Source organism: Mobula birostris, chromosome 10 (assembly GCF_030028105.1).
Source record: "Mobula birostris isolate sMobBir1 chromosome 10, sMobBir1.hap1, whole genome shotgun sequence".
Taxonomy (NCBI): Eukaryota; Metazoa; Chordata; class Chondrichthyes; order Myliobatiformes; family Myliobatidae; genus Mobula; species Mobula birostris.
The window spans coordinates 69,379,160-69,404,376 of NC_092379.1; the positions used below are offsets into that span (position 1 = coordinate 69,379,160).

The window sequence follows — 25,217 nt, forward strand, 5'->3', positions numbered from 1 at the left end:
CTGTGCTGGATGGGTGTTGTGCAATGATCCGGAGGTGATAAGAGAGTTTAAGGTTAAGGAACACTTATGGAACAGTGATCACAATATGATCGAGTTCACTTTGAAGTTTGAGAAGGAGAAATTAAATTCCAATATGTCGGTATTTCAGTGGAATAAAGGAAATTACAAAGGTATGAAAGGAGAACTGCCCAAGGCTGACAGGAAAGGGACACTAACAGGAAGGACAGTGGAGCAGCAATGGCTGGAGTTTCTGTGAAAAATGAGGGAAATGCAAGACAGATATATTCCAAGTAAGAAGAAATTTTCAAAGGGAAGATGGACACTACCATGGCTGACAAGTGAAGTCAGAGCCAAAGAAAAAGCAAAAGAGAGGGCATATAAGGAAGCCAAAGCTAGTGGGAATATAGAGGATAAAGGAAGCTTTTAAAAACGTGCCGAATGAAACTAAGGTCATTAGGAAGGAAAAGATGAATTATGAAAGGAAGCTGGTGACCAATATCAAAGAAGATATTAAAAGCTTTTTTTAAGTATAAAGGGTAAAAGAGTTGAAGGTAGATATAGGACCAATACAAAATGATGCTGGAGATATTGTAATGAGAGATGCAGAGATGGCAGAGGAACTGAATGCGTATTTTGCATCAGTCTTCACAGTGGAAGACATCTGCACTATACCGGACATTCAAGAGTGTCAGGGAAGAGAAGTATGTGCAGTGAGAATTATGACTGAGAAGGTGCTCAGGAAGCTTAATGGTCTGAAGGTGGATAAATCTCCTGGACCTGATGGAATGCACCCTTGGGTTCTGATGGAAGTTGCTGGAGAGATTGCAGAGGCATTAACAATGACCTTTCAAGAATTAATTGATTCTGGCATTGTACTGGATGACTGGAAAATTACAAAAGTTACTCCGTTATTTAAGAAGGGTGAGAGGCAGCAGAAAGGAAACTAGACCTGTTAGCCTGACATTTTATTGAGGAAATTACAAACAGGGTAGACAAAGGAGATGTAGTAGATGTAGTGTACTTGGATTTTCTGAAGTCCTTTGACAAGGTGCTGTACATGAGGCTGCTTAGAAAGGTAAGAGCCCATGGAATTACAGGGGAGTTACTAGCATGGGTGGAGCATTGGCTGATGGGCAGAAAACAGAGAGTGGGAATAAAGGGATCCTATAATGGCTGGCTGCTGGTTACTAGTGAAGTTCCACAGGGGTTGGTATTGGGACCGCTGCTTTTTACGATGTATGTCCATGGGATTATGGGATTGATGAATCTGTGGCTAAATTTGCTGATGATACAAATATAGGTGGAGGAGCGGGTAATGCTGAGGAAACAGAGAGCCTGCAGAGAGACTTCGATAGTTTAGGGGAATTGGGCAAAGGAGTGGCAAATGAAATACAATGTTGGAAAGTGTAAGATTCACAAGAATGATTCCAGGAATGAAAGGGTTACTGCATGAGGAACGTCTGGCAGCTCTTGGGCTGTATTCCATGGAGTTCAAGAGTATGAGGGAGGTGCTCATAGAAACATTCCAAATGTTAAAAGGGCTAAACTGATTAGATATGGTAAAGTTATTTCCTATGGTAGGGAAGTCTAGGACAAGAGGGCACAACTTCAGGATTTAAGGACATTCATTTAAAACAGAGATGTGGAGAAATTACTTTAGTCTGTCTTAGTAAGACTGCTAAATGGAACCTGCCTCTCATTTTTTTTTGCACTACCTTACTTTCCCTTTTCTATTTTCTATTTATGATATATAATTTAAATCTTTAATATTTCCTCTCGATTTGTACTCCAGGGTGCACGAAGCGCAGAATCAAATATCGCTGTGATGATTGTACGCTCTAGTATCAATTGTTTGGTGACAATAAAATGAAGTATTAAGTATTAGTCTAAGGGTGGTAAATCTGTGGAATTTGTTGCCACGGGTGGCTGTGAAGGTCAAGTCATTGGGTGCATTTAAGGCAGAGATAGATAGGTTCTTGATTAGCCAGACATCAAAGGTTATGGGGCGAAGGCAGGGAAGTGTGGGTGACAGGAAGAATTGGATCAGCCCATGATTGAATGGTGGAGTAAAATGGCCTACTTCTGCTCCAATATTTAATGGTCTTATGACGCAAGCTATTCTCTCTTCTCACCACTACCATCGAGCGGGAGGTACAGGAGCCTTAGGTCCCACACCATCAAGTTCAGAAACAGTTACTACCCTAAAGCTACCAGCTTCCTGAAATGGTATGGATAAGTTTACTCAGCACAACTTTGAACCAATTCCGTGACTTACAAACTCACTTTCAAGGACACAGCAACTCATATTCTCAGTATTATTTATTTTTTGTTTGTAAACTTTGTCTTCTTTTGCACATTTTCAGTCTTTGTCTATGATACATTTTCATAAATTATGTTGTATTTCTTTATTTTCCTGCAATTGTATGCAAGAAAATGAATCTCAAGTAGTGCAATATATGGTAACATATACAATAGGTTTCAATAGATACATTTAATGTCAGAGAAATGCATACCATATACATCCTGAAATACTTTTCTTCGCAAACATCCATGAAAACAAAGGAGTGCTCCAAAGAATGAATGACAGTTAAAACGTTAGAACCCTAAAGGCCTCCCAACTCCCCCCGCACACACAAGCAGCAGCAAGACGACGATCCCCCACCCACCAGCAAAAAAAATCAGCACCCTCCTCCGAGCACTCAAGCGTGCAGCAATGCACAAATAAAGATACAGACTTGCAGTATCCCAAAAACTACTCATTCACCCGGTAATTCTAAATACCACAGGCTCTTTCTCTCTCCCTAATAATATATAATAAGATAATAAAATAATACTTTGATACTAAGTTCTATTTTGAATTTGTTGTGCATTCTGGAATAGTAGGAAGTTTACAGGGCTGTCACAGCTCTGTTCTCACATTGATACTGACCAGGAGTTAATTCCTGACTTTCCGAGCCCGTGCTTCTGTGTTATGTAGTTCCCGGCATTTCACCCTCTGGAGCGGAGTGTCCTCCCATAGCCTGTTGGCACGCTTGACATCTCTTTCACTGTTTACATAGTTTACAGAGGGATCTGTGCGGGGTCGAGTGAATGCGAAACTAAACTTCCACATCAGGAAAAAAAATGCCTGAAACTAATGAAAAGAAAATCAAGATGGAGAGTTTCCGCGCATTGGGATTGGTGTGTAAAGCAACAATCAGAGAAGCCGGAATTGCTATTTGGAGCTTTGAGAACTAGAGGGCGATGGGTAACCCTCGGTCATTTCTAAAGTAAGTGCATGTTCAGAACAACATTGTGGGCAAAGGGCCTGTATCTTGCTGTAGCTTTTCTATGTTTCTATGTTTCAAAGTTTTGCACTCAGTACGGGGAACTTGTGCAGAACAGGTCAAAATGAGCAAGATAAACAAGTTACCATTCGTGCTTCCATTCGCTTTCTCAGTCCATCTGGTTATTCTGAGTGCTGAATGAGACAACACGACATTACTGCCACAAGACTCCAGGTACAAGTTGATCAACTCAGACCTCCGGGATCCCAGGACTCGCAGGGATAGCGTTGTGGCTGATTCAAGAAACCTTCCACTTTTCTAAGCGCGCCCTAGCCTAGGAGATGTTGTGCATCCATAAGAGAGGGTGGCATTTCATAGGCACGAGTATATTAAACATTTATTTTACAAGAAAGACGAGGGGAACTTTGATCAAATGATATCGGGATACAGTGCCCCATAACGGAGATTTGTGAATTCAAAGAGTCTATATTTAAGGTAAGATGTTTAGGGGGAATCTAAGGAAAATATCAACAACAAGTATCCCTATTTTGATAATGAAAGGAATGTTCATTAATGTTTGTGCCTAGAGCACTGCTCTGAAGGATTCCATCCTGGGGTTTGTGGGATAATCCTGCAACAACCAAAGTCGAATTCCATTTTTTAAGGCTTGATTCAAATCATCACACCCATTGACTTCAGTTTACCTGGACCCTCGGTCAAGTTGGTGCTAAGGGCAGTTGTTCTCACAATGGCTCTGGAAATCACCTTTGTCTTTGTCTTTGGACCTGAATTGTTCAGAAAAACTTCAATAGAATCACTGTGATGTAGGTGATTGAAATATAAAGGCAGCATTTGACAGAGTGTAGCATCAAGGGGAAAATATCATCGAGAAGTGTGGTTGTTGGAGGTCAGCCCAGGATATCACTGACGAAATTGCTCAGTGTAGTGTCTTCATCCAAACCATTTTCAACTGCTTCTGTAATGACCTTCCTACCACCCTAAAGTCTGAGGTGAGATGTTTGCTGATGATTATACAGTGTTCATTTCGTTTCAAATATTCTCAGCAGATGTTGCTCTTATCAACAGCCTGCAGCAAGGCCAAAGCAATGTTTAATCAAAGGAAAAAAGTGTCCGGTGATATCAGTACAACTGAAATGGCAGAGAATGACTGTTACCATCGAGGGAAGACCCAAACATCAATCTTTCTCACATAGTGTCATTGCCATTGTGAACTCTCCTCTTGGTGTGTACCAGTGATTCTATTAATATATCAGTAGTTTGGCTAAAGGTGTAAGTGAAAAGCATTGGTAATCGCTGATACCCAAACTTTCCATCACCATTTTTTAAATTTATTCATTTGTGGGATGTGGGCGTTGTCAGCTAAGCCAACATTTATTGCCCTAGTACACCCCTAGTTACACTTGAGAAGATGGTGATGAGCTGCCTTCTTGAACCGCTGCAGCCCCTGAGGTGTAGGTACACCCACAGTGCTGTTAGGGAGAGAATTCCATGCCTTAGACCCAGCGACAATGAAGGAACAGCGATATGTTTCCAATTCAGGATAGTGAGTGACTTGGAGGGGAATTTCCAATGGTGGTGTTCACAGGTTTCTGCTCTTGTTGTCCTAGATGGTAGTGGTCATGGGTCTGGAAGGTGCTGCCTCAGGAACTTTGGTGTGTTGTTGCAGTGCATCTTGTAGACAGTACACACTGTTGCAACTGTTCATCGATGGTGGAGGGATTGGATGCCTGTGGAATCTGAACCAATCAAATGCGCTGCCTTGTACTGGATGCTGTCACGCTTCTTGAGTGTTGATGGAGCTGCACTCATCCAGGCGAGTGGCGAGTATTCCATTACACTCCTGACCTGAGCCTTGCAAATGGTGGACAGGCTTTGGGATGTCAGGAGGTGAGTTACATGCTGCAGGATTCCTAGCTTTTGACCTGTTCTAGTGTTTATATGGCTAGACCAGTCAATGGTAACCTCCAGGATGTTGATAGTGGGGGATTCAGTGATGGTGATGCCACTGAATGTCAAAGGACAATGGTTAGAGCCTCTCTTGTTGGAAATGGTCATTGCCTGGTACTTGTGTGGCTTGAAGGTTATTTGCCACTTCTCAGCCCAAGCTGGGATATTGTCCAGGTCCTGCTGCATTTAGGTATGAACTGCTTCACTATCTGAAGAGTCACGAGTGGTGCAGAACATTGTGCAGTCATCTGCGAACATCCCCACTTCTGACCTTATGACGGAAGAAAAGTTCTTGATGAAGCAGTTAAAAATGATTTGTCCAGGGCACTTCCCTAAGGAACTCCTGCGGTGATGTCCTGAGGATGAGACGATCGACCTCCAACCACCACAACCATCTTCCTCTGTGTCAGGTATGATTCCAACCAGTGGAGCACTTTTCCCTGTTTCCCATTGACTCCATTTTAGCTAGGACACCCTTATGCCATACTCAGTCAAATGCTGCCTTGATATCGAGGGCTATCACTCTCACCTCACCACAGGGATTTGGCTCATTGGTCCATGTTTTGACCAAGGAGATGATGAGATCAGGAGCTGAGTGGCCTTGACAGAACCCGAACTGGGCATCCGTAAGCAGGTTATTGCTGAGTAGGTGCTGCATGATAGCACTGTTGGTGACTCCTTCCATTACTTTTCTGATGATTTACAGTAGGCTGATAGGGTGGTAATTGACTGGGTTGGACTTAGCTTGTTTCTTGTGTACAGGACATAGCTGGGCAATTTTCCACATTGCCGTGGAGATACCAGTGTAGCTGTACTGGAACAGCTTGGCTCGTGGTGCAGCAAGTTCTGGAGCACAATTCTTCGGGACTGTTGCTGGGGTTTTGTCTGGGCCCGTAGCCTTTGCAATATCCAGTGCTTTCAGCTGTTTCTTGATCAGCATGGAGTGAATTGGATTGGCTGAGTACTAACATCTGGGATGCTGGGGACTTCTGGAGGAGGCCAAGCTGGATCATCTAGTCGACACTTCTGACTGAAGGTAGTTGCAAATGCCTCAGCCTTATCTTTTGTACAGGAGTTCTGTGCTCCTCTATCATTGAGGATGGGGATATTTGTGGTGCTTCCTCCTCCAGTGAGTTGCTCGATTGTCCACCACCATTCATGGCTGGATGTGACAGGACCATGGAACTTAGATCTGATTTTTTGTTTGTGAGACCACTTAACTCTGTCTATTACTTGTTGCTTATGGTGTTTGGCATACAAGCAGTCCTGTATTGTAGTTTCACAGGGTGACGCCTCATATTGAGGAATGCCTGGTGTTGTTCTCGGCATTCCCTCCTGCACTCTTCATTGAACCAGGGGTGATCCCCTGGCCTGGTGGTAACGTTAGAGTGGGGGATATGCCAGGCCATGAGGTTACAGATTGCAGTTGAGTACAGTTCTACTACTACTGCTGCTGCTGATGGCCCACAGTGCCTCATAGATGCCCAGTCTTAGGTTGCTGGATCTGTTCGAAGTTTGTCCCATTTCGCACGGTGGTAGTGCCACACAATGTGATCTGGAGGGTTTTGTCAACGTGAAGACAGGATTGAGTCTCCACAAATACTGTACAGTGGTCATTTCTACCAATGCTTTCTTGGACAGATGCTTCTGCGGCAGGCAGATTGGTCAGAATGAGGTCAAGTGTGTTTTTCCCTCTTGTTGGTTCCCTCGCCACCTGCGGTAGTCCCAGTCTGGTAGCTCTGTCCAGTAGGACCCGACCAGCTCAGTCTATGGTGGTACTACCGAGCCACTCTCGGTGATGGACATTGAAGTGCCCCACCCAGAGTACATTCCGTGCCCTTGCCACCCTCAGTGCCTCCTCCAAGTGTTGCTCAACGTGGCGAAGCACTGACTCATCAGCTGAGGGAGGACAGTACGTTCCTTACCCGTGTTTAATCTGATGCCATGAGACTTCATGGAATCCAGAGTTGATGTTGAGATTTGCCAGGGCAACTCCCTCTCTACGGTATACCACTGTGCCACTGTCTCCGGGAGGTCTGTCCTGCCGGTGAGACAGTACATACCCAGGAACGGTGATAGTGGAATCCGGAATGTTAACTGTAAGGTATGATTCTGTCAGTACAACTACGTCAGGCTGTTGCTTGACTAGTCTGTGAGACAGCTCTCCCAACTTTGGCACAAGTCCCCAGATGTTAGGAAGGAGGAATTTGCAAGGTTTTTTGACATTGCCCATTTTGCTCATTTTGACATTGTCATTTCTGGTGCCTAGGATGATGCCCGGTCGTCCATTCAGGTTCATTCCTTACTATTTTCTTTTTAGTGGTTGGATGCAACTGAATGACGTGCTAGGCTATTTGATAAGGCACTTAAGAGTCAACCATGTTGCTGTGGATCTGGAGTCAAATATAGGCCTGAATAGGTAAGGGTTGCAGGATTCCTCCCCTAAAGAACATAAGTGAACCAGATGGGTCTTTACGACAATCAACATGGTTTCATGGTCATCAGGTATGTTTATTAAATTCAGATTCACCATGTGCCATGGTGGGATTCGAACTCATATCCCCAGTGTACAACTGGGTCTCTGGATTACTGATCCAGGGGTAATTACAACCACATCAAATCTCCCCAAAAATTTCCTTATGTTTACCATATGTTTCTCTGAAGGGCAAAGGGTGAACAAGCTCAGTGTTGATGGTGATCTGGTGTTTGAATCATGACTATTATGCAAGCTGACTGTTTTCACCATACTGCAATCAATTAAGTTATATCCCCCTGCTGCTATGATGTGAGCTGAACTCATTTTATTCTGAATCATCAGTCCATGCCTCTTCATTCCTCATCCAGTTACAGAACCCCTGTTTATTATTGTCACTTGAGAAAATGCTCTGGTCATCACTACATGATGTCCAGATTCTCAGTCCCACTCTGATATGTTCACATTTCCCACAGCGGATGTCAGTTTCATCAGCCTTATTTCTTTCTCTTTCAAGTGTGAAATAACAGAGTGCGATAATTAACTTTACAAGCAGAGGAAAATTTCCAAAATCAGGGAAGCTCTGGAAGACTGTGAGAGCATCATCTCACACCTGGTGAGCTTGGAATCTCTTGATTGTGGGAATATGTTTATAATTTATTCACACTCTATTCTGAAATTTCAAAGTACATTTATTATCAAAGTGTTGGTTGTCTGTCATTTCCAACGCTGACATAAAACCTGTGCGGGAGGAGCTTTACAGTGAAAATCCATTGCACTGCGGCAGTTCCATTCTTTCAGCCTCAAGTCTTGGTCTGATGGAACAAAATATCATCACAACTTCCTCGCTGCAGTGGATAGCCATGACGCCTTCTGTGCCTTGTCCTGCCCTTCGCTCTCCACGAAACATTGCAGCACCACCTTCTTCACTGTTGGATCTTGTAGTTGATTTCATCCGCCCAGACTGCTGGATCTGGCTTCACATGCTGGGGCGAGCATATCCCTATCTCACCAGGGTCGGAGGTTCCCGGCTCCCCTCACCTGGTTTATCCTGCCTGTCGAAGCGGTGTACCGGGGTGTGGCCACTGTTGCATGCAAACAGTTACTTGGAGCTACAGGTGAGAGCTGGGTGGCAGGTGGGGACCAATGCTGGATGAGCTGCCCTGGGCAGAGAACAACAAGCCCACCACCAGAGGTACTACCCCTCCCTGGACACCCGATACACCCCAAAGTATGTATGTAGTGTACAACCATGACATTTGTCTTCCCCATATACAGTCACATAACAAAGTAAAACTATGAAACCTACCCATTCAAACCAAAAACATCAAATATTGAACTCCGTCCCACGCCACTTTCAAAAACAAATTATGCAAATGATAACAGAAAAATGAACAAAAGCACAGAATATTAAAAACGGAAAACAAAAAGGCATATTTCAGGAGAGTACAGCTCAGTGTTCATTGTCTGCCGGTTGACTTGATTTGATTGTAGTTGTAATGTCACAGATGCATCTTCACCCCACAGAGGCAACACGTTCCTATGAATCTTGGAGCTTGATTAGAGAACAACATCTATTCAAAGCGATTATCACAGGCAACTGTGTGGCATTTTGGAGATGATGGTTGATTTGCAGATTTCATGTTGTCGAGTGCACTACGGACAACGTTCTTCCTTATTGCCATTCACCTTCAGCTCCGAGCATCCAATGTTCCACCACATCCTTTACTGAAACCTTGAGGAGGAAACACAACTCCCCTCATATTCTCCTCTGTCAGGTTGACTAAAATAACGAGAAACAATACAGTTGTGTATTCTCTGTTTAGCTATAAGGAAAAGTTGGACAAAAATTGATTTCTTCCAGCTTTCTACTGATGCAGCTCTGGTTAGATTGAAACCTTGAAGCACAACTCACCTCATATTCTCCTCTGCCAGATTGGAAGCAGGTTGGAGAAGGTTAGGAACAGGTTTACCAGGATGTTGCCTAGATTAGAGGACATGTGCTGTGAGGAAAGTTTGGACAAACTGGAGTTGTTTTCTCTGGGGTGTTGAAGGTTGTGGGTGGTCGAAGGGGTAGTGTTGGGGATTGCAGGGATGTGGGATATGTGTTGGAAATGTAGAAAATAGTGAGAGACCTGGAAGGAAATATTTTCCTGAAATATCAAACACTACAAAGCATAGATGAGGTGAGAGGGCATGTTTAAAGGAAATATTTTCATTCAGTGACTGGTAGTGCCTGGAGCTTTCTGCCACAGATGGTGGTGGAAGCAGACACAACAGGAGCATTTAAGAGACATTTAGACAGACACGTGAACATACAGGGAATGCAGAGATATGTGTCTTGTGCAGGTAGATGGGATGAGTTTATTTCGTCATCATGGTCAGCAGGAACAATATGAGCCAAGGACCCTGTTTCTATGCTGTACTGTTCTATGCTCTGGTTTCTTGCATTATTCTGCAGCAATTAAAGGTGATTTGCTGAGCATTCTTAAATAATCTTGATAGAGAAATAACCATCAGTCCCTCCTTTTACTTTCTTCAAGGAGATAACCTACACAAAGACAAAGAGGAGACCCAAGCCCCCAACCACTCTCCCTGTTTGGTGCTCGGATTACTGGATTGTCACACAGGCCACGCTGTGAGAAACAGCTGTCGAGAATGGGAAGCACAAGCTCCAGGTAGGTCAGAACACACCACACTGTGTGTCTCTTCAATGAACCCTACCTCAGCAACTCCTGCCAGTGCACTGCACACTGAGTGCTCAGCATTCTCATTGGTGCATGGGATCTGCTTTGTTGATCAGCTGCCATCCTGATAAATCTGATCCCATTGTGGGGTTGGATCTGGAATTCCTGAGTGTAAACCCAGTGACCATGTTGAGCAATGATATCAGTGTATGATGGAGGGGAAGCTGTAGGTGCTGGTGTTCCCTTGCATCAAATTCCTTGTCATAGAACACAGAATGTCTCATCATGGGAACAGGCCCTTCAGCTCATTATGTAATGCTGCACCATTGAAGCTCATGATGTCTCACTGAACCAATTAATCTGCCTGTGTACGGTCCATATCCCTTTATTCTCTGCAATTTGCAATTACACATACTTTATCAAAGAACTCTCAAACTCCTCGATCATATCTGTTGCCACCATCACTCCTTTCACCTTAGCATTCTTCACAGAGCCAACATCACCTTTTCCTTTATCTGAAAATGCCCCAGCATATTAACATGCCCCACACTGTTCACACTGTCCCCCATGACTTTCCCCTTGTTGGATCAATACACAAAATCCTGTAGGAACTCAGTAGATCAGGCACAGATCTGCTGAATTTGCCCAGTATTTTGTCTGGTACTCATTAGGACTTCTCCACATCCTCCACCTCCAAGTGTATGTTTAATCCTCTATTGTTGAGTGGTCCTACCCTATCCCTCGTTATTCTCTTATGTTTGATGTATGTATAGAATGTCCTGGGATTCCCTTTAATCTGACATGGAAGGATTTTTCATTGCCCCTCCTGGCTCACCTCATTCCCTTTTTGAGTTCTTCTCTGGCTTCTTTACATCCTTCAAGGACTATGTTCGATTATTTTAATTTCCTAAACTGTACATACGGTTCCTTTCCCATCTTGACTGAATTAATAATCTCTTTCCAAAGCTCCCCTAATTTGCCACACTTCTCCTTCCATCTGTCCAGAACATATCACTTCCATGTTCGGTGAAGCTGGCCATTAAACGCCCTACAAAGAACAGATTTGCCCAACCACAACTATTCCTGATTAACTCTGATTGCTGATTAAAACTCTGAGAATTTAATGTTTTCCTGTAATATCTACACTTACTCAAAGCAATCAGTATTTAAGGTATTGCAATCAATGTTTCCTCTCACTTCTCCCCACTTAATGGTCAGTCAGCTGACCAGTCACACTTCCCAATAACAGGTCTGGAGCGACCCTTGTCTGGTTGGATTATCCACATATTGTTTTAAGAAACTGTCTTTGATAGACCTGACAAATTCTTCCCTGTCTAAATCTCTTGCACAAAGAAGGCCCCAGTCTAATTTGGTGAAATTGCAGTTATCCAATAAAGGAACCCTGTTGTTTTTGACAACCTTCCCAATCTGCCTGCATATTTGTTACTCAATATTTTGGTTACTTCTGGGGTCTCTATAATGTTATCCACTCAGAGTAATTGCACCTTGAGTTTTACCCTTATGGGCTCAGTGGATAAGCCGCCTATTATCCACTCCCTCTGAGAGCAGCTGTGATATTGTCCCTGATCAGTAGTGCCCTGTTTTATTAGTGGAGATCAGGAGGTTGTGAGTTGCTGTCAGAGTAGCCAAGAAGAAACAGTGCAGAGGATGTGTATGTGGCACACAGTGACAAGTCTGTGTGGTACTGGTGTCAAGAGTAGGTGGTTAGACTCTCCTTGTTTGGAGATGGTCACAGCCTGGTACATTTGTTACAAGCATGTTACTCGTCTTTGTTTATCCCAGACACGAATATGTTACACCTTATTCATCTTTTCAAATTACTTGTACTTTTTTCTTTTTTCTTTATGACACCCAGACTCATCTCCGTTGCCACCCTCCACCCCCCCCCACTGAGCATTCCCACCTTTCCCATGCACCTGCTTATTTCCATCTTACAAATTCTCTCTCACATACACATCAAGTTTCCAACTTTCCCACCCCCACCCGCATGACAAGCAATTTACATTAACCTAACAACTAACACAGTTTGGCAGGATCACCCGTGGGAAATTGACTCGGTCACAGGAGAACATGCAGACTCCACACAGACAGCACCAGAGACCAGGAGTGAAGTCAGGTCACTGGTGGTGTCAGTCCGCTGCACCACTTGCAGTACAGTGTCACTGCACCCCCCCCTCCCTCCCCCCGGGTCACTTTTTTTATAGCAGGGATGAATTTGGTTAGTTTTCATGATGAAATAAATTGAATCTTGTATATCAACAAACCTCCGTCATCAGGCCTTGCAGAGAAAGGGAGAACATTTATGATGGAGTTGATACTGGTTGAACTGACAGCTATCATGTAAGGACTTCTGCATTGATATCATGAGGTTGTATGGGTAGATTTCCAACACTCATAGTTCTGGAGAGCCAGACTGCAGCCTGACTATGGTGTTATCCACATGAAATTTACAAGCAATCTTTGTGGTCCTGTAGGTTTGCCTGTATGTTGCAATTATCACACACATCGAACGAACTGCTGATTTTTGAGTTAATTGGTCACTACAAGCTCTCCCCAATGAGATGGATGACAAGAGAATGGGGATCTGAAGAAATGGAAGTTTTTAATAATTAGAAATGATAATGATCATGTTTCCTTTCAGACAACAGGTGGCTGAGGCAGAAAATGCCACATTCTTCACAAAGGAAGAGCTCAACAAACTGAAAGCTGACTTTGAAACAGGTGGGGTGGAAAAGGTTACATCTCTGATAGAGCGGAAGCTATCAGAACTGGATAAGACAGAACTTAACATTGCAGTGACAGGAGAAACAGGTGCTGGAAAATCCACCTTCATCAATGCCATGAGAGGACTTCAGAACAGTGATGATGGAGCTGCTAGAGTTGACACCAAGGAAGCTACAATGGAACCAGCTGGATTTCCACATCCCAGTTTATCCAACGTCTACTACTGGGACCTGCCAGGGATCGGGACCACAAACTTTCCAGCTGATAAATATCTCAAGCAAATGAAATTCAAAAAATATAATTTCTTCATCATAATATCAAGTTGTCGTTTCAGAGAAAATGATGCAAAACTTGCGAAAGAGATTAAACGGCTTGGTAAAAAATTCTACTTTGTCCGCAGCAAGATTGATGCTGATTTTGATTCAATGAGAAAAGCGGGGAAGGAAATTAATGTGAAAAAGGAACTGGAATATATTCGGAATGACTGTTTAGTGAATTTGAGAAAAGCAGGGATTCTCACCGAGTCTGTGTTCCTAATATCCAGTTTTGAACATGAAAAATATGACTTCAAAGGGTTAAATAAAGCACTTGAAGATGAAATGCCAATTATAATGAAAAGTATCTTTGTGCTGGCCTATCCAAACCGAAGTGTAGAGATTATTCAAAAGAAAAAAAATATACTGCAGAAACGTATCTGGATGTTGGCAACGCTTTCAGGATCTGTGGGAGCAGTTCCCGTTCCTGGTCTCTCTTTTGCTTGTGACATAGTCATACTGATTGGGGCAATAATCCATTTCCGTAAGTGTTTGTGTCTGGATGAAGCTTCTCTTCAAAGACTGGCCAACATCACAAATAAACCTGTGGAAGAGCTTAAGGCCGTAGTTAAAACTCCCCTGCTGGGGGAAATAAATAAAGATACAATTGTAAGGTTAGGTTGGCGTATTACAGTTGTAGTCATTTCAGCTGTGGAATTTGCTCTTAACTTTGTCCCTGTCATTGGTTCCATTTTTGGAGCAGGATCATCATTTCTCATGATCTACACAATACTGAACGACGCACTGAAGGACCTTACAGAGGACGCAGAGAGGGTGATGAAGTTTGCATTTGGCATCAGTTAACTGGTCAGCACTAACATCAATACAATGAGCTAATGGTTTGCTGTGGTAAAAATATTTAAGAAGCCTATCTCTAAACCCTGCCACAATTCCACATGAAAGCTTTCCCCGTTGTTGCTTTCCTTTCTGAAATATTGCTTATCCATTTCTGAGCAACACTTGTGCCTGACCGAGGGAGTGAAACTCTGTTAAAGATATGAAACAGCTGGATATAAATGTCATCTGATCCTAATTTGAAGAGGAGTCAAAAAGTTATCTCCAAGTGTCTGCATGATGCTCACCCGTCAATCAATAGCCCAGTGTCGGGACTGTTTGGACATTATCAGGTCACAGTGTTTGCAGTATTGCTGTGTACAAACTAGTGGCTGTGTTTGTCCTTCAATATCTATAAAGATCTGATTGTGACATCATAAAAAGGTAGTGGAAAGGCATTTCAGGAAATCAGTAAAGAATGACTCCCAGCTGAAGCACAACTCACATTTAAAAGAGCTGTTGAAATCACTAGATCAAAATGAAACCACAGCCTGAGACACAACAGCAGACAGAGACAATTGAGTTTCAGTCAGGGATGAAAGTGAGCGTGAACAAAATTGCAGTGTCTGAACAGAAACCAGCCTGACCAATCAGATTGTGTGACTGTTGTGGCAATGACTCACAGACACCAGACCATTGCAGGTTTAAAGGTGAAACATGCAGAAAATGCAACAAAGTAGGTCACAAAGCATGTCCAGCAGACAAAAATAAATAGACTGCACAGGGAAGACAAATTGATAAAAAGTTGTTGCAGTTTCACAAAGAGCACTAATCTGCATGTTGCTCATGAAAAAACTGACAATAATGAGTGACACAGGACTGGGTGGACAGGATTTACATTGCGAAAACTGACGAGAAAAGCAGTATGAACCAGAAGTGAACGGAAAATTAATTAAAATGGAATTGCACAATGGCTCAGCTGTTTCAGTCATATCAGAAAATCAGATTGAAAGTCACCTCGGAGGGACTGAACTGAAGCCTGCAGACATCCAACTAAGAACTTATACTGGAGAAAGATCACTCCAGTGGGAGTGACACTTGTAACAGTGAGGTACAACAACCAACAAGACACATTGAGTTTGTATGTGGTGAAAACAGCGGGGCCAGCATTGTGGAGATGTGAGTGGCTGAGACAACTGCAACTTGGCTGGAGGTATATCCTCCATTTGCATGCCACATCCTCTGCCATAGAGACAACTGAAAATGAATTGAGAACAATTCTGGATGACGCCACAGCAGTGTTCAAGTTTGGCATTGGAAAACTCCGACATTCAACAGTAAAATAATGTTATGCCACACCAAAGTGTTACAAACCCCATTCATTCCTTGTACCATCAATGATAAATATCCAGTGAACTAGATCAGCTGGAAACTATATAAGTATTTTCAAGATTGAGTGGAGCCCTTGGGTAACAGCAGTAGTTCCAGCAGCCAAGAAGGATGGGTCTGATAGGATCTGTGGTGATATTAAGGTCAGCACCAACCCAGTCCTGAAAGTAGATCAATGCCCTCTGCCCAGGAGAGAGGATATCTTTGCAATCCTTTCTGGAGGGAGTCAGCTTTGGGCTTCACAGAGGCCAACCAACAGATGGTGACGTCAGACACTGTACTCACACATTATGATCCACATCATCCAGTGAAGCTTGCCTGTAATGCCTTGTCTTGTGGTACAGATGCAGTCATGTCAACTGTTATGAGTGATGGAAGTGAACGCTCCATAGCCTTTGTGTCACGTTCCCTGATCACTGCAGAGAAAATAATGCACAGACTGACAGAGAGGCCTTGAGTCTGGTTTGGGGTGTAAAATGGTACAACCACGACCAGTATGGGAGAGAGTTTACCATCGTTACTGATCATCAACCACTGGTGTCCATTTTCAATCCACAGAAGGGTATTCCACTAACTTCAGCAGCATAAGTGCAAAGATGGGCTCTGATTCTTGGAGGACACAATTATAAGATTGAATTTAAGAGGATGACAAATCATGGAAATACTGATGGATTGTCCTGTTTACACTTGGAAAAGGAACTACCTAAAAACAATTTACAAAAGAGGACATTCCTCTGGATTAAGACAAAGCACATCTGTACTGCACCACCCAGCTACAAATGGTTCAGTGGAGAGGTTTGTCCAGAGTCTAAAGACTGCACTGCGATCAATGTCAGCAGAACACACTATTCTAACACTGAATCTGCTACCAAAACGTGTGGCAGCTCACTGGTCGGTCAAAAGGCAAGAAATTTGACTAAAAACATAGTTAATTATCCCTTTTCTGAAGCAATCTGTGGTAAATTTCTACTGCAAACTGTGAAGAGGCAAGCAAGGCAAAGCAAACTCATGGGATGAACCACAATGGTACTTTGCAGAATTTAGGCAATGTAGTGAGGCACTTGGAGAGGAGAAATCGAGGCAGAGGAGTTTTGACGCCCATGCAACTGGCTGACATGCAAGGTTGGATCGCTCTGGGCATTAAGCCAATTTGGAGAAATCGAGAGTGGTGTTAAGCTGGGCAGTGAAATCTGGGCATGGAGTGAGTTGCTAGGCTGCGTGGACTAGGCCCAGAGCCTTGCGCTGCAGATTTGCCTGGGTCCTATTGTGTGAGGTATGATACTGTACACTGTTTGGGTAATTTAAACACTGGCCCAGATATACTGGAGAGACAGGGTGTCAGGATTTGAGGTGCGAGCCGATATCGCTTGCTCTCCTGGGATGCCCACTCCTCTCCATGGTGCTGAGGTTATGAAGACTGCCCTGGTGCTGTGATCTGTACCCGGTAATATAATGAACTGATACCAAGGCTTTGGGCCTACTGCAGGCTGCTCTAGGGTTTGGAGCAAAGGACTCACTTCAGTTCAGAATGTTGTTGCTCAGTTCTAATGTTTGCATGATTTGTGTTTCTTTCTCTCTCTCCCTGCGCATCAGGTGTTAGTCTTTATTTGATTTTCTGTTCATTGGGTTCCTTTGGGTTTTCTGCTCTGTAGTTGCCTGTAAGCAAACAGATCTCAAGATTGCATGATTCATACATTCTTTGATAATAAATGTACTTTGAAACTTGAATCAGAAACTCACCAATTTCCTCCTTGTATGTCGTAATGCAACACACTCCACAACTAACAACTCACCAGCTATTCTGTGGATGTCTATAGAGCAGTTGTATTATACAGTAAATGGCACATGGATGTGGGTATTATGTGAGTGGCTGAGTAGCAGGGTGGGTGATATTGCAAATATATTGTTTGATTAAGCATTCTTTGTTTTCTTTAACAATCAATTACGGGTTATATGAAACAGTGTGTGAATGTCATGCGTCACAAGTGCACGCCTCGATAATTGTAAAGACCAAGAGTACACGTTTGTCCCAGTCTCCCCCATTTTTCTTTTGATTAGTTTTATGATTTGGAGTTACTAGACATCATAGTTTTGTTCCTCCAAACTGCGTGTGGCCTCATCATGGCACTAGAGGAGGCCATGGACAGGCATTTCAGAACGGGAATGGAAAATTGAATTGAAATAGGTGGTCATGGATAAATCCCACCTTCAGCAATGGACAGAGAGAAGGTCCTCGATGAAGCAGTTCCCATTCTACATGAGGTCTCTCCGATGAACAGGCCACACTGTGAGCTCTGGATACAGTCGATGACACCGACAGACTCACAAATGAAGTATTGTGTCACCTGGAAGGACTGATCCTCCCTGAATGGTGATGAGGGAGGAGGTGTAGGGGCAGGTTCAGCACCCGTTTGCAGGGATAAATTTCAGCACAGAGGTCAGTGGAGAGGGATGAGTGGACAAGGAAGTCATGTAGAGACCAATCTCTATAGATGGAGTGGTGTGTAGTGGATAAAGATATGGGTTTAGTGGTAGGAACCCATTGGAAATGGTGAAAGTTACAGAGAATGATTTGCTCGATACAGAGGCTTGTGGGGTGATAGGTAAGGACAAGGGGAACACTATGGGAAAAGCTGCAGTATAGTCAAAATAGCTGGGAGAGTCACTAGATTTATAAATTATATCTTTAGACTGAATGTCTCCAGAGATGGAGACAGAGAAATCGAGGAGGAAAGAGGTGTCAAGGAAGGACCGAGTGAATTTGACAGCAGGGTGGAAGTTGGAGGCAAAGTTGCTGAAACAGATGAGCTCAGCACAGGTGCAGGAAACAGCACCAATGCAGTCATCGATGGAGCACAGGAAGAGTTGGGGAGCATTATCTGCCAGAAGGTTTTTAGGAATGGTGGGGTATTATCGTAAGTTTTGTAAGAACTTTGCAGATATCGCTTTCCCCCTAACAAAACTCCTAGGGAAGAGTGAAAGATTTATATGGAATGACCTTTGCCAGGAGGCATTTGAATGACTAAAAACCATCCTGCGTTATTGTTGTGTGCTCAAAGCATCTGATTTTTCAAAACCATTCTCTATAGCAACAGACAACAGTGATGAAGCTGCTGGGGTAGTACTGTTACAGACGGGCGAGGACGACATTGAACATCCAGTAGCTTATTTCTCAAAGAAATTTAATGTGCACCAGAGAAATTATTCCACTGTTGAAAAGGAGTTGCTATCACTTATTCTGGCTTTACAACATTTTGAAGTCTATGTTTGTTCTGCCCAGAGACTACTTGTGGTTTACACGGATCACAATCCATTGGTGTTTCTAACAAAAATGAAGGATAAGAATAGAAGGTTATTAAACTGGAGTCTGATATTGCAAGAATATGACCTGAAAATCAAACATGTGAAAGGTACTGACAATATTATAGCTGATTGTTTATCCAGATGTTAAGTTAGAAATTGTACACATTTTGCTCTGTTATCTGATGATTATGCATGTATTGGTTCAAACTTAGTAATCTGCAGTTAAACTAAAAATTTTGCCTACATCAAAATTTTTCCTATGCAGAAGGGGGTGTGACAGGATCCTGAATTAGCCCTATGAACTGTACTTTTGAAAAGAGAGAGTTGTTCAACACCAGACACCTGGTTATTAAGAGAGAGAGAGAGAGGTAAAGACTGCTCAGAGATGGTGTTATTGTTTCTCTGCAGCTTTTTTACATATTGCAAGGACACTGGCAGCTTCTACGTTCCTACTGAGAATGAAGGGAGAAGTTGCTTGATGGACAGCTGGTGTTCAGCACGGTGAGATAAATAGAAGGTCAGCTGATAGACTGACAGGCACATGGTTTTGGACACTGAGTGAGCTTTATTGTGCCAATAGTAAAGGTGGGTTTCGGAGGATCGATCAATGGCTCTCACAGTGTGAAAAGGGTGTGACCTGTGGGGAGTTATTTGTGTGTCTGATCCTTGCCTGGATTGATAATTCCACCACAGAAGAACGGTCCCCTTTGTTGTGGTCACAGTCAGTGACTTCTAAAGGATTTCAGAGGACAACGGGGAGATCCACGGCATCAGCTCACCTGAAGACTCAAATCCTTCCCTCTCTCTCTCTCTTTCTCTCTCCATCACTATTCAATTCCACAGCATGAACTGAAATGAAATTTACTCATCATCGTAAGACTGTCTATTTACCCCTAGACTTCGAAAAGCTTGGTTTTCATATATTTCCACACTTATATATATAACCATTGCTGACCTGTTTGATATATCTGAATTTATATTACTGTATTGCATAGTTACTAATAAATAATATTAGTTAATAGCAATACCAGACTCCAAAGTGTTTTCTATTTCTGCTGATTCTTTAACTCGTCACAGGGTATGTGACACTAACCCACCCTTCTACATCCTCATCCAGGTAATTTATAAAAATGACAAAGAGGAGAGGTCCCAGAACAGGTCCCTGTGGAACACCACAGGACATGTCCTCCATGTAAAATACAAACCACCCACAACGAGTCTTTGCCTTCTGTTCTCAAGCCAATTCTGGATTCACAAAGCGAATTCTCCATGGATCCCCTGCCTCATTGTTTTCTGAATGAGCCACAAAAGGGAAGCTTATCAAATGCCTTCCTGAGATCCATATACACAACATCCACTGCTCTGCCTTCGTCAGTGAGGGCGGACGTGTAGGGACAGGTTTAGAATACACGCGTGCAGTGATATCATTTGGCAGGGAGGTCAGTGGAGAAGGAAGCGTAGACAAGGGAATCTCATAGTGAGCATTTCCAGTGGAAAGGAAGAGTATGGGGTGGGGTGGGGTACAGTGGAATAGAAAGATTTTCTTTGTGGTAGGAACCTATTGGAAATGGTGAATACTACAGAGAATGAGATGCACGATACAGAGGCCTGTGTGGTGATAAGTAAGGACAAGGGGAACCCTATCCCTTTTATGGGATGGGATGATGACAGATGTTTGAGTAATAGAGAACATGGCTGGTGAGGGCAGCAATGATGGCGGTAGAAGGAAAACCTTGTATTTTAATAAAAAGAGGACATAGAAACATAGAAAACCTACAGCACAATACAGTCCCCTCAGCCCACAAAGATATGCCGAACATGTCCATACCTTAGAAATTACCCCGAGTTACCCATAGCCCTCTATTTTTCTAAGCCCCATGTACCTATCCAGTCTCTTAAAGGACACTATTGTATCTGCCTCCACCACCATCACAGACAGTCCATTCCACGCACTCACCACTCTCTGCCTAAAAAACCTACCCCTGACTTCTCCTCTGTACCTACTTCTCAGCACCTTAACACTGTGCCCTCTCATATAGCCATTTCAGCCCTGGGAAAAATCCTCTGAATATCCACATCATCAATGCCTCTCATCATCTTATACACCTCTATCAGGTCACCTCTCATCCTCCGTCGCTCCAAGGAGAAAAGGCTATTAACTCAACCTATTTTCAAAAGGCATGCTCCTCAATCCAGGCAACATCCCTGCAAATCTCCTCTGCACCCTTTCTGTGATTTTCACCTCCTTCCTGTAGTGAGGTGACCAGAACTGAGCACAATACTCCAAGTGTGGTCTGACCAGGGTCCTATATAGCTGCAACATTACCCCTCTGATCCCAAATCCCAAAATTGATGAAGGCCAATGCTCCGTATGCCTTCTTAACCACAGAGTCAGCCTGCACAGCAGATTTTAGTATCCTCTGGACTCGGACCCCAAGATCCCTCTGATCCTCAACGCTGCCAAGAGTCTTACCATTAATACTATATTCTGCCATCATATTTGGCCTACCAAAATGAACCACCTCACACTTATATGGGTTGAACTTCATCTGCCACTTCTCAGCCCAGTTTTGCATCCTATCAATGTCCCGCTGTAACCTCTGACAGCCCCTCACACTATCCACAACACCACCAACCTTTGTCTCATCAGCAAATTTACTAACCCATCCCTCCACTTCCTCATCCAGGTCATTTACAAAAATCACTAAGAGTAGGGGTTCCAGAATAGATTGCTGAGTCACACCACTGGTCACTGACCTCCATGCAGAATATGACCTGTCTGCAATCATTCTTTGCCTTCTGTGGGTAAGCCAGTTCTGGATCCACAAAGCAATGTCCACTTTCTCAATAAGCCTTGCATGGGTACCTGATCAAATGCCTTGCTGAAATCCATATACATTAAGTATACTGCTCTATCTTCATCAATGTTTTTAGTCACATCCTCAAAAAATTCTATCATGCTCAGAAGGCACGACCTGCCTTTGACAAAGCTATGCTGACTATTCCTAATCATATTATGCCTCTCCAAATGTTCATAAATTCTGCCTCTCAGGATCATCTCCATCAACGTACCAACCACTGAGGTAAGATGCACTGGTCTATAATTTCCTAGGCTATATCTGGTGCCCTTCTTGAATAAAGGAACAACATCCGCAACCCTCAAATCTTCTGGAACCTCTCCTGTTCCCAGTGATGATGCAAAGATCATCGCCAGAGGTTCAGCAATCTCCTCCCTCACTTCCCACAGTAGCCTGGGGTACATCTGATCTGGTTCCAGTGTCTTATCCAACTTGATGCTTTCCGAAAGCTCTGGTGCATCCTCTTTCTTAATATTTACATGCTCAAACATCTCAGTCTGCTGTAAGTCATTCCTACAATTGCCAAGATCCTTTTCTGTCATGAATACTGAAGCAAACCATTCATTAAGTACCTCTGCTATCTCCTCCAGTTTCATACACACTTTTCCACTGTCACACTTGATTGGTCCTATTCTCTCATATCTTATCCTCTTGCTCTTCACAATATTGCAGAATGCCTTAGGTTTTCCTTAATCTTGCCCACCAAGACCTTCCTATGGCCCCGTCTAGCTCTCCTAATTTCATTCTTAAACTCCTTCCTGCTAGCCTTATAATATTCCAGATGTCTATCATCCCTAGTTTTTTGAATGCTTCATAAGCTTTCCTTTCCTTTTTGTCTAGATTTACAACAGCCTTTGCACACCACAATTCCTGTGTCCTACCATCCTTTCCCTGTCTGATTGGAACGTACCTATGCAGAAATCCATGCAAATATCCCCTGACCATTTGCCACATTTCTGCCATACATTTCTCTGAGAACATTTGTTCCTAATTTAAGCTTCCAATTTATTCCCTGATAGCCTCATAATTCCCCTTACTCCAATTAAATGTTTTTCTAACTTGTCTGTTCTTATCCCTCTCCAATTGTATGGTAAAGTAGATAGAATTCTGATCATTATCTCCAAAATGCTCTCCCACTGAGAGATCTGACACCTAACCAGGTTCATTTCCCAATACCATATTAAGTACAGCCTCTCCTGTTGCAGGCTTATCTACATATTGTGTCAAGAAACCTTCCTGAACACACCTAGCAAACTCCACCCCAACTAATCCCCTTGCTCTAGGGAGATGCCAATTGATATTTGGGAAATTAAAATCTCCCACCACGACAACCCTGTTTTTTATTACACCTTTCCAGAATCTGTCTCCCTATCTGCTCCTTGATATCCCTGTTACTACTGGGTGGTCTATAAAACACACCCAGTAGAGTTATTGCCCCTTCCTGTTCCTAGCTTCTGCACACAGAAACTCAGTAGACAATCCCTCCATGACTTCTTCCTTTTCTGCAGACGTGACACTATCTCTGATCAGCAGTGCCATGCACCCAACTCTTTTGCCTCCCTCCCTGTGCTTTCTGAAACATCTAAAGCCTGGCACTCTAAGTAACCATTCCTGCCCCTGAGCCATCCAAGTCTCTGTAATGGCACAACATCACTGCTCCAAGTACTGATCCACGCAATAAACACATCCACTTTGTTTATAATACTCCTTGCATTAAAACAGACATACCTCAGACCACCGGTCTGTCTTGTCCCTTCTATCACCTGCCTATCCTCCCTCTCGCACTGTCTCCAAGCTTTCTCTATTTGTGAGCCAACTGCCTCTTCACTTTGGTTCCCACCCCCCAGCAACTCTAGTTTGAACTCTCCCCAGTAGCCTTAGCAAACCTCCCCGCCAGGATGTTCGTTCCCCTGGGATTTAAGTGCAACCCGTCCTTTTTGTACAGGTCATTCCTGCCCCAAAAGAGGTCCCAATGATCCAGAAAGCTGATTCCATGCCCACTGCTCCAATCCCTTAGCCACGCATTTATCCTCCACCTCATTCTATTCCTATACTCTGTCACGTGGCACAAGCAGTAATCCCGAGATTACTACCTTAGTGGTCCTGCCTCTGAACTTGCTTCCTAACTCCCTGTAGTCTGCTTTCAGACATGTCAGTTGTTCTAGAATGGAAACTCTCACACTGAGAACAGATGGAGTGGAAATGATGGACCTGAGAAATGGAATGGTATTTTTACAGGTGATAGAGTGGAAAGAACTACAGTATAGTCAAGATAGTTGGCAGGATAACTAGATTCATAAAATATATCAGTAAATTAACTGTCTCCAGAGAGAGATCAAGAAGGAGGAGAAAGATGTCCAGGATAGACCATGTAAATTTGACAGCAGGGTGGAAATTGGAGGCGATGTTGTTAAAACAGATGAGCTCAGCATGGGTGGTGAAAGCAACACCATCAGGATCAATGCATCCATTATTTCTTCAGCAAGCTCTTTCAGAACTCAGGGATATAGTCCATCTTGCCCAGGTGACTTATCCACCATAAGACCTTTGAGTTTGGCAAACACTGTTACTTGGTAATAGCAATGACATTCACTCCTGTTCCCTGACACTAAGGGACCTCTGGAAGACTGCTAGTGGCTTCCACATTGAAGACTCGTAAAGTACCCACTAAGTTCATCTGCCATTTCTTTGTCCCCAATTACTACTTCACCAGCATGAATTTCCATTCCAATATCAATTCTCACCAAAAAACAGGAATTCTGCAGATGCTGGAAATTGAAGCAACACACATCAAAGTTGCTGGTGAACGCAGCAGGCCAGGCAGCATCTCTAGGAAGAGGTACAGTCGACGTTTCAGGCCGAGACCCTTCGTCAGGACTAACTGAAGGAAGAGCTAGTAAGAGATTTGAAAGTGGGAGGGGGACAGGGAGATCCAAAATGATAGGAGAAGACAGGAGGGGGAGGGATGGAGCCAAGAGCTGGACAGGTGATTGGCAAAGGGGATATGAGAGGATCATGGGACAGGAGGCCCAGAGAGAAAGACGGGGGGGGGGGGGGACCGGAGGATGGGCAAGGGGTATGGTCAGAGGGACAGAGGGAGAAAAAGGAGAGTGAGAGAAAGAATGTGTGTATAAAAATAAATATCGGATGGGGTACGAGGGGAAGGTGGGGCATTAGCTGAAGCTAGAGAAGTCAATGTTTGTGCTATCAGGTTGGAGGCTACCCAGAGGGAATATAAGGTGTTGTTCCTCCAACCTGAGGGAGGCTTCATCTTTACAGTAGAGGAGGCCGTGGATAGACATGTCAGAATGGGAATGGGTTGTGGAATTAAAATGTGTGGCCACTGGGAGATCCTGCTTTCTCTGGCAGACAGAGCGTAGATGTTCAGCAAAGCAGTCTCCCAGTCTGCGTCGGGTCTCGCCAATATATAGAAGGCCACA

At 43.5% G+C, this 25,217-nt stretch overlaps 3 protein-coding genes across 13 annotated transcripts in view; 2 read left to right on the forward strand and 1 right to left on the reverse strand.

The window, feature by feature from the left end:
• The window catches only part of LOC140204095 (interferon-inducible GTPase 5-like), a 33,298-nt gene extending 13,389 nt beyond the window's left edge, over positions 1-19,909 (forward strand). For 5 of the 8 annotated variants that reach the window (XM_072270427.1, XM_072270431.1, XM_072270430.1 and 2 more), the window contains 2 exons: positions 10,251-10,385; positions 13,057-19,909. In XM_072270427.1, the coding sequence (XP_072126528.1) occupies positions 10,366-10,385; positions 13,057-14,257 (1,221 nt within the window). In that variant the 5' untranslated portion in view covers positions 10,251-10,365 and the 3' untranslated portion in view covers positions 14,258-19,909. Of the gene's footprint in view, positions 1-3,059; positions 3,270-6,756; positions 8,324-10,250; positions 10,386-13,056 lie in introns of those variants that run through there. The other 3 variants (XM_072270428.1, XM_072270429.1, XM_072270433.1) reach the window with 2 other exon arrangements.
• Positions 1-25,217, reverse strand: part of LOC140204100 (interferon-inducible GTPase 5-like) — a 628,716-nt gene that overhangs the window by 312,584 nt on the left and 290,915 nt on the right. The window lies entirely within an intron of this gene.
• Positions 1-25,217, forward strand: part of LOC140204097 (interferon-inducible GTPase 5-like) — a 173,843-nt gene that overhangs the window by 95,424 nt on the left and 53,202 nt on the right. The window lies entirely within an intron of this gene.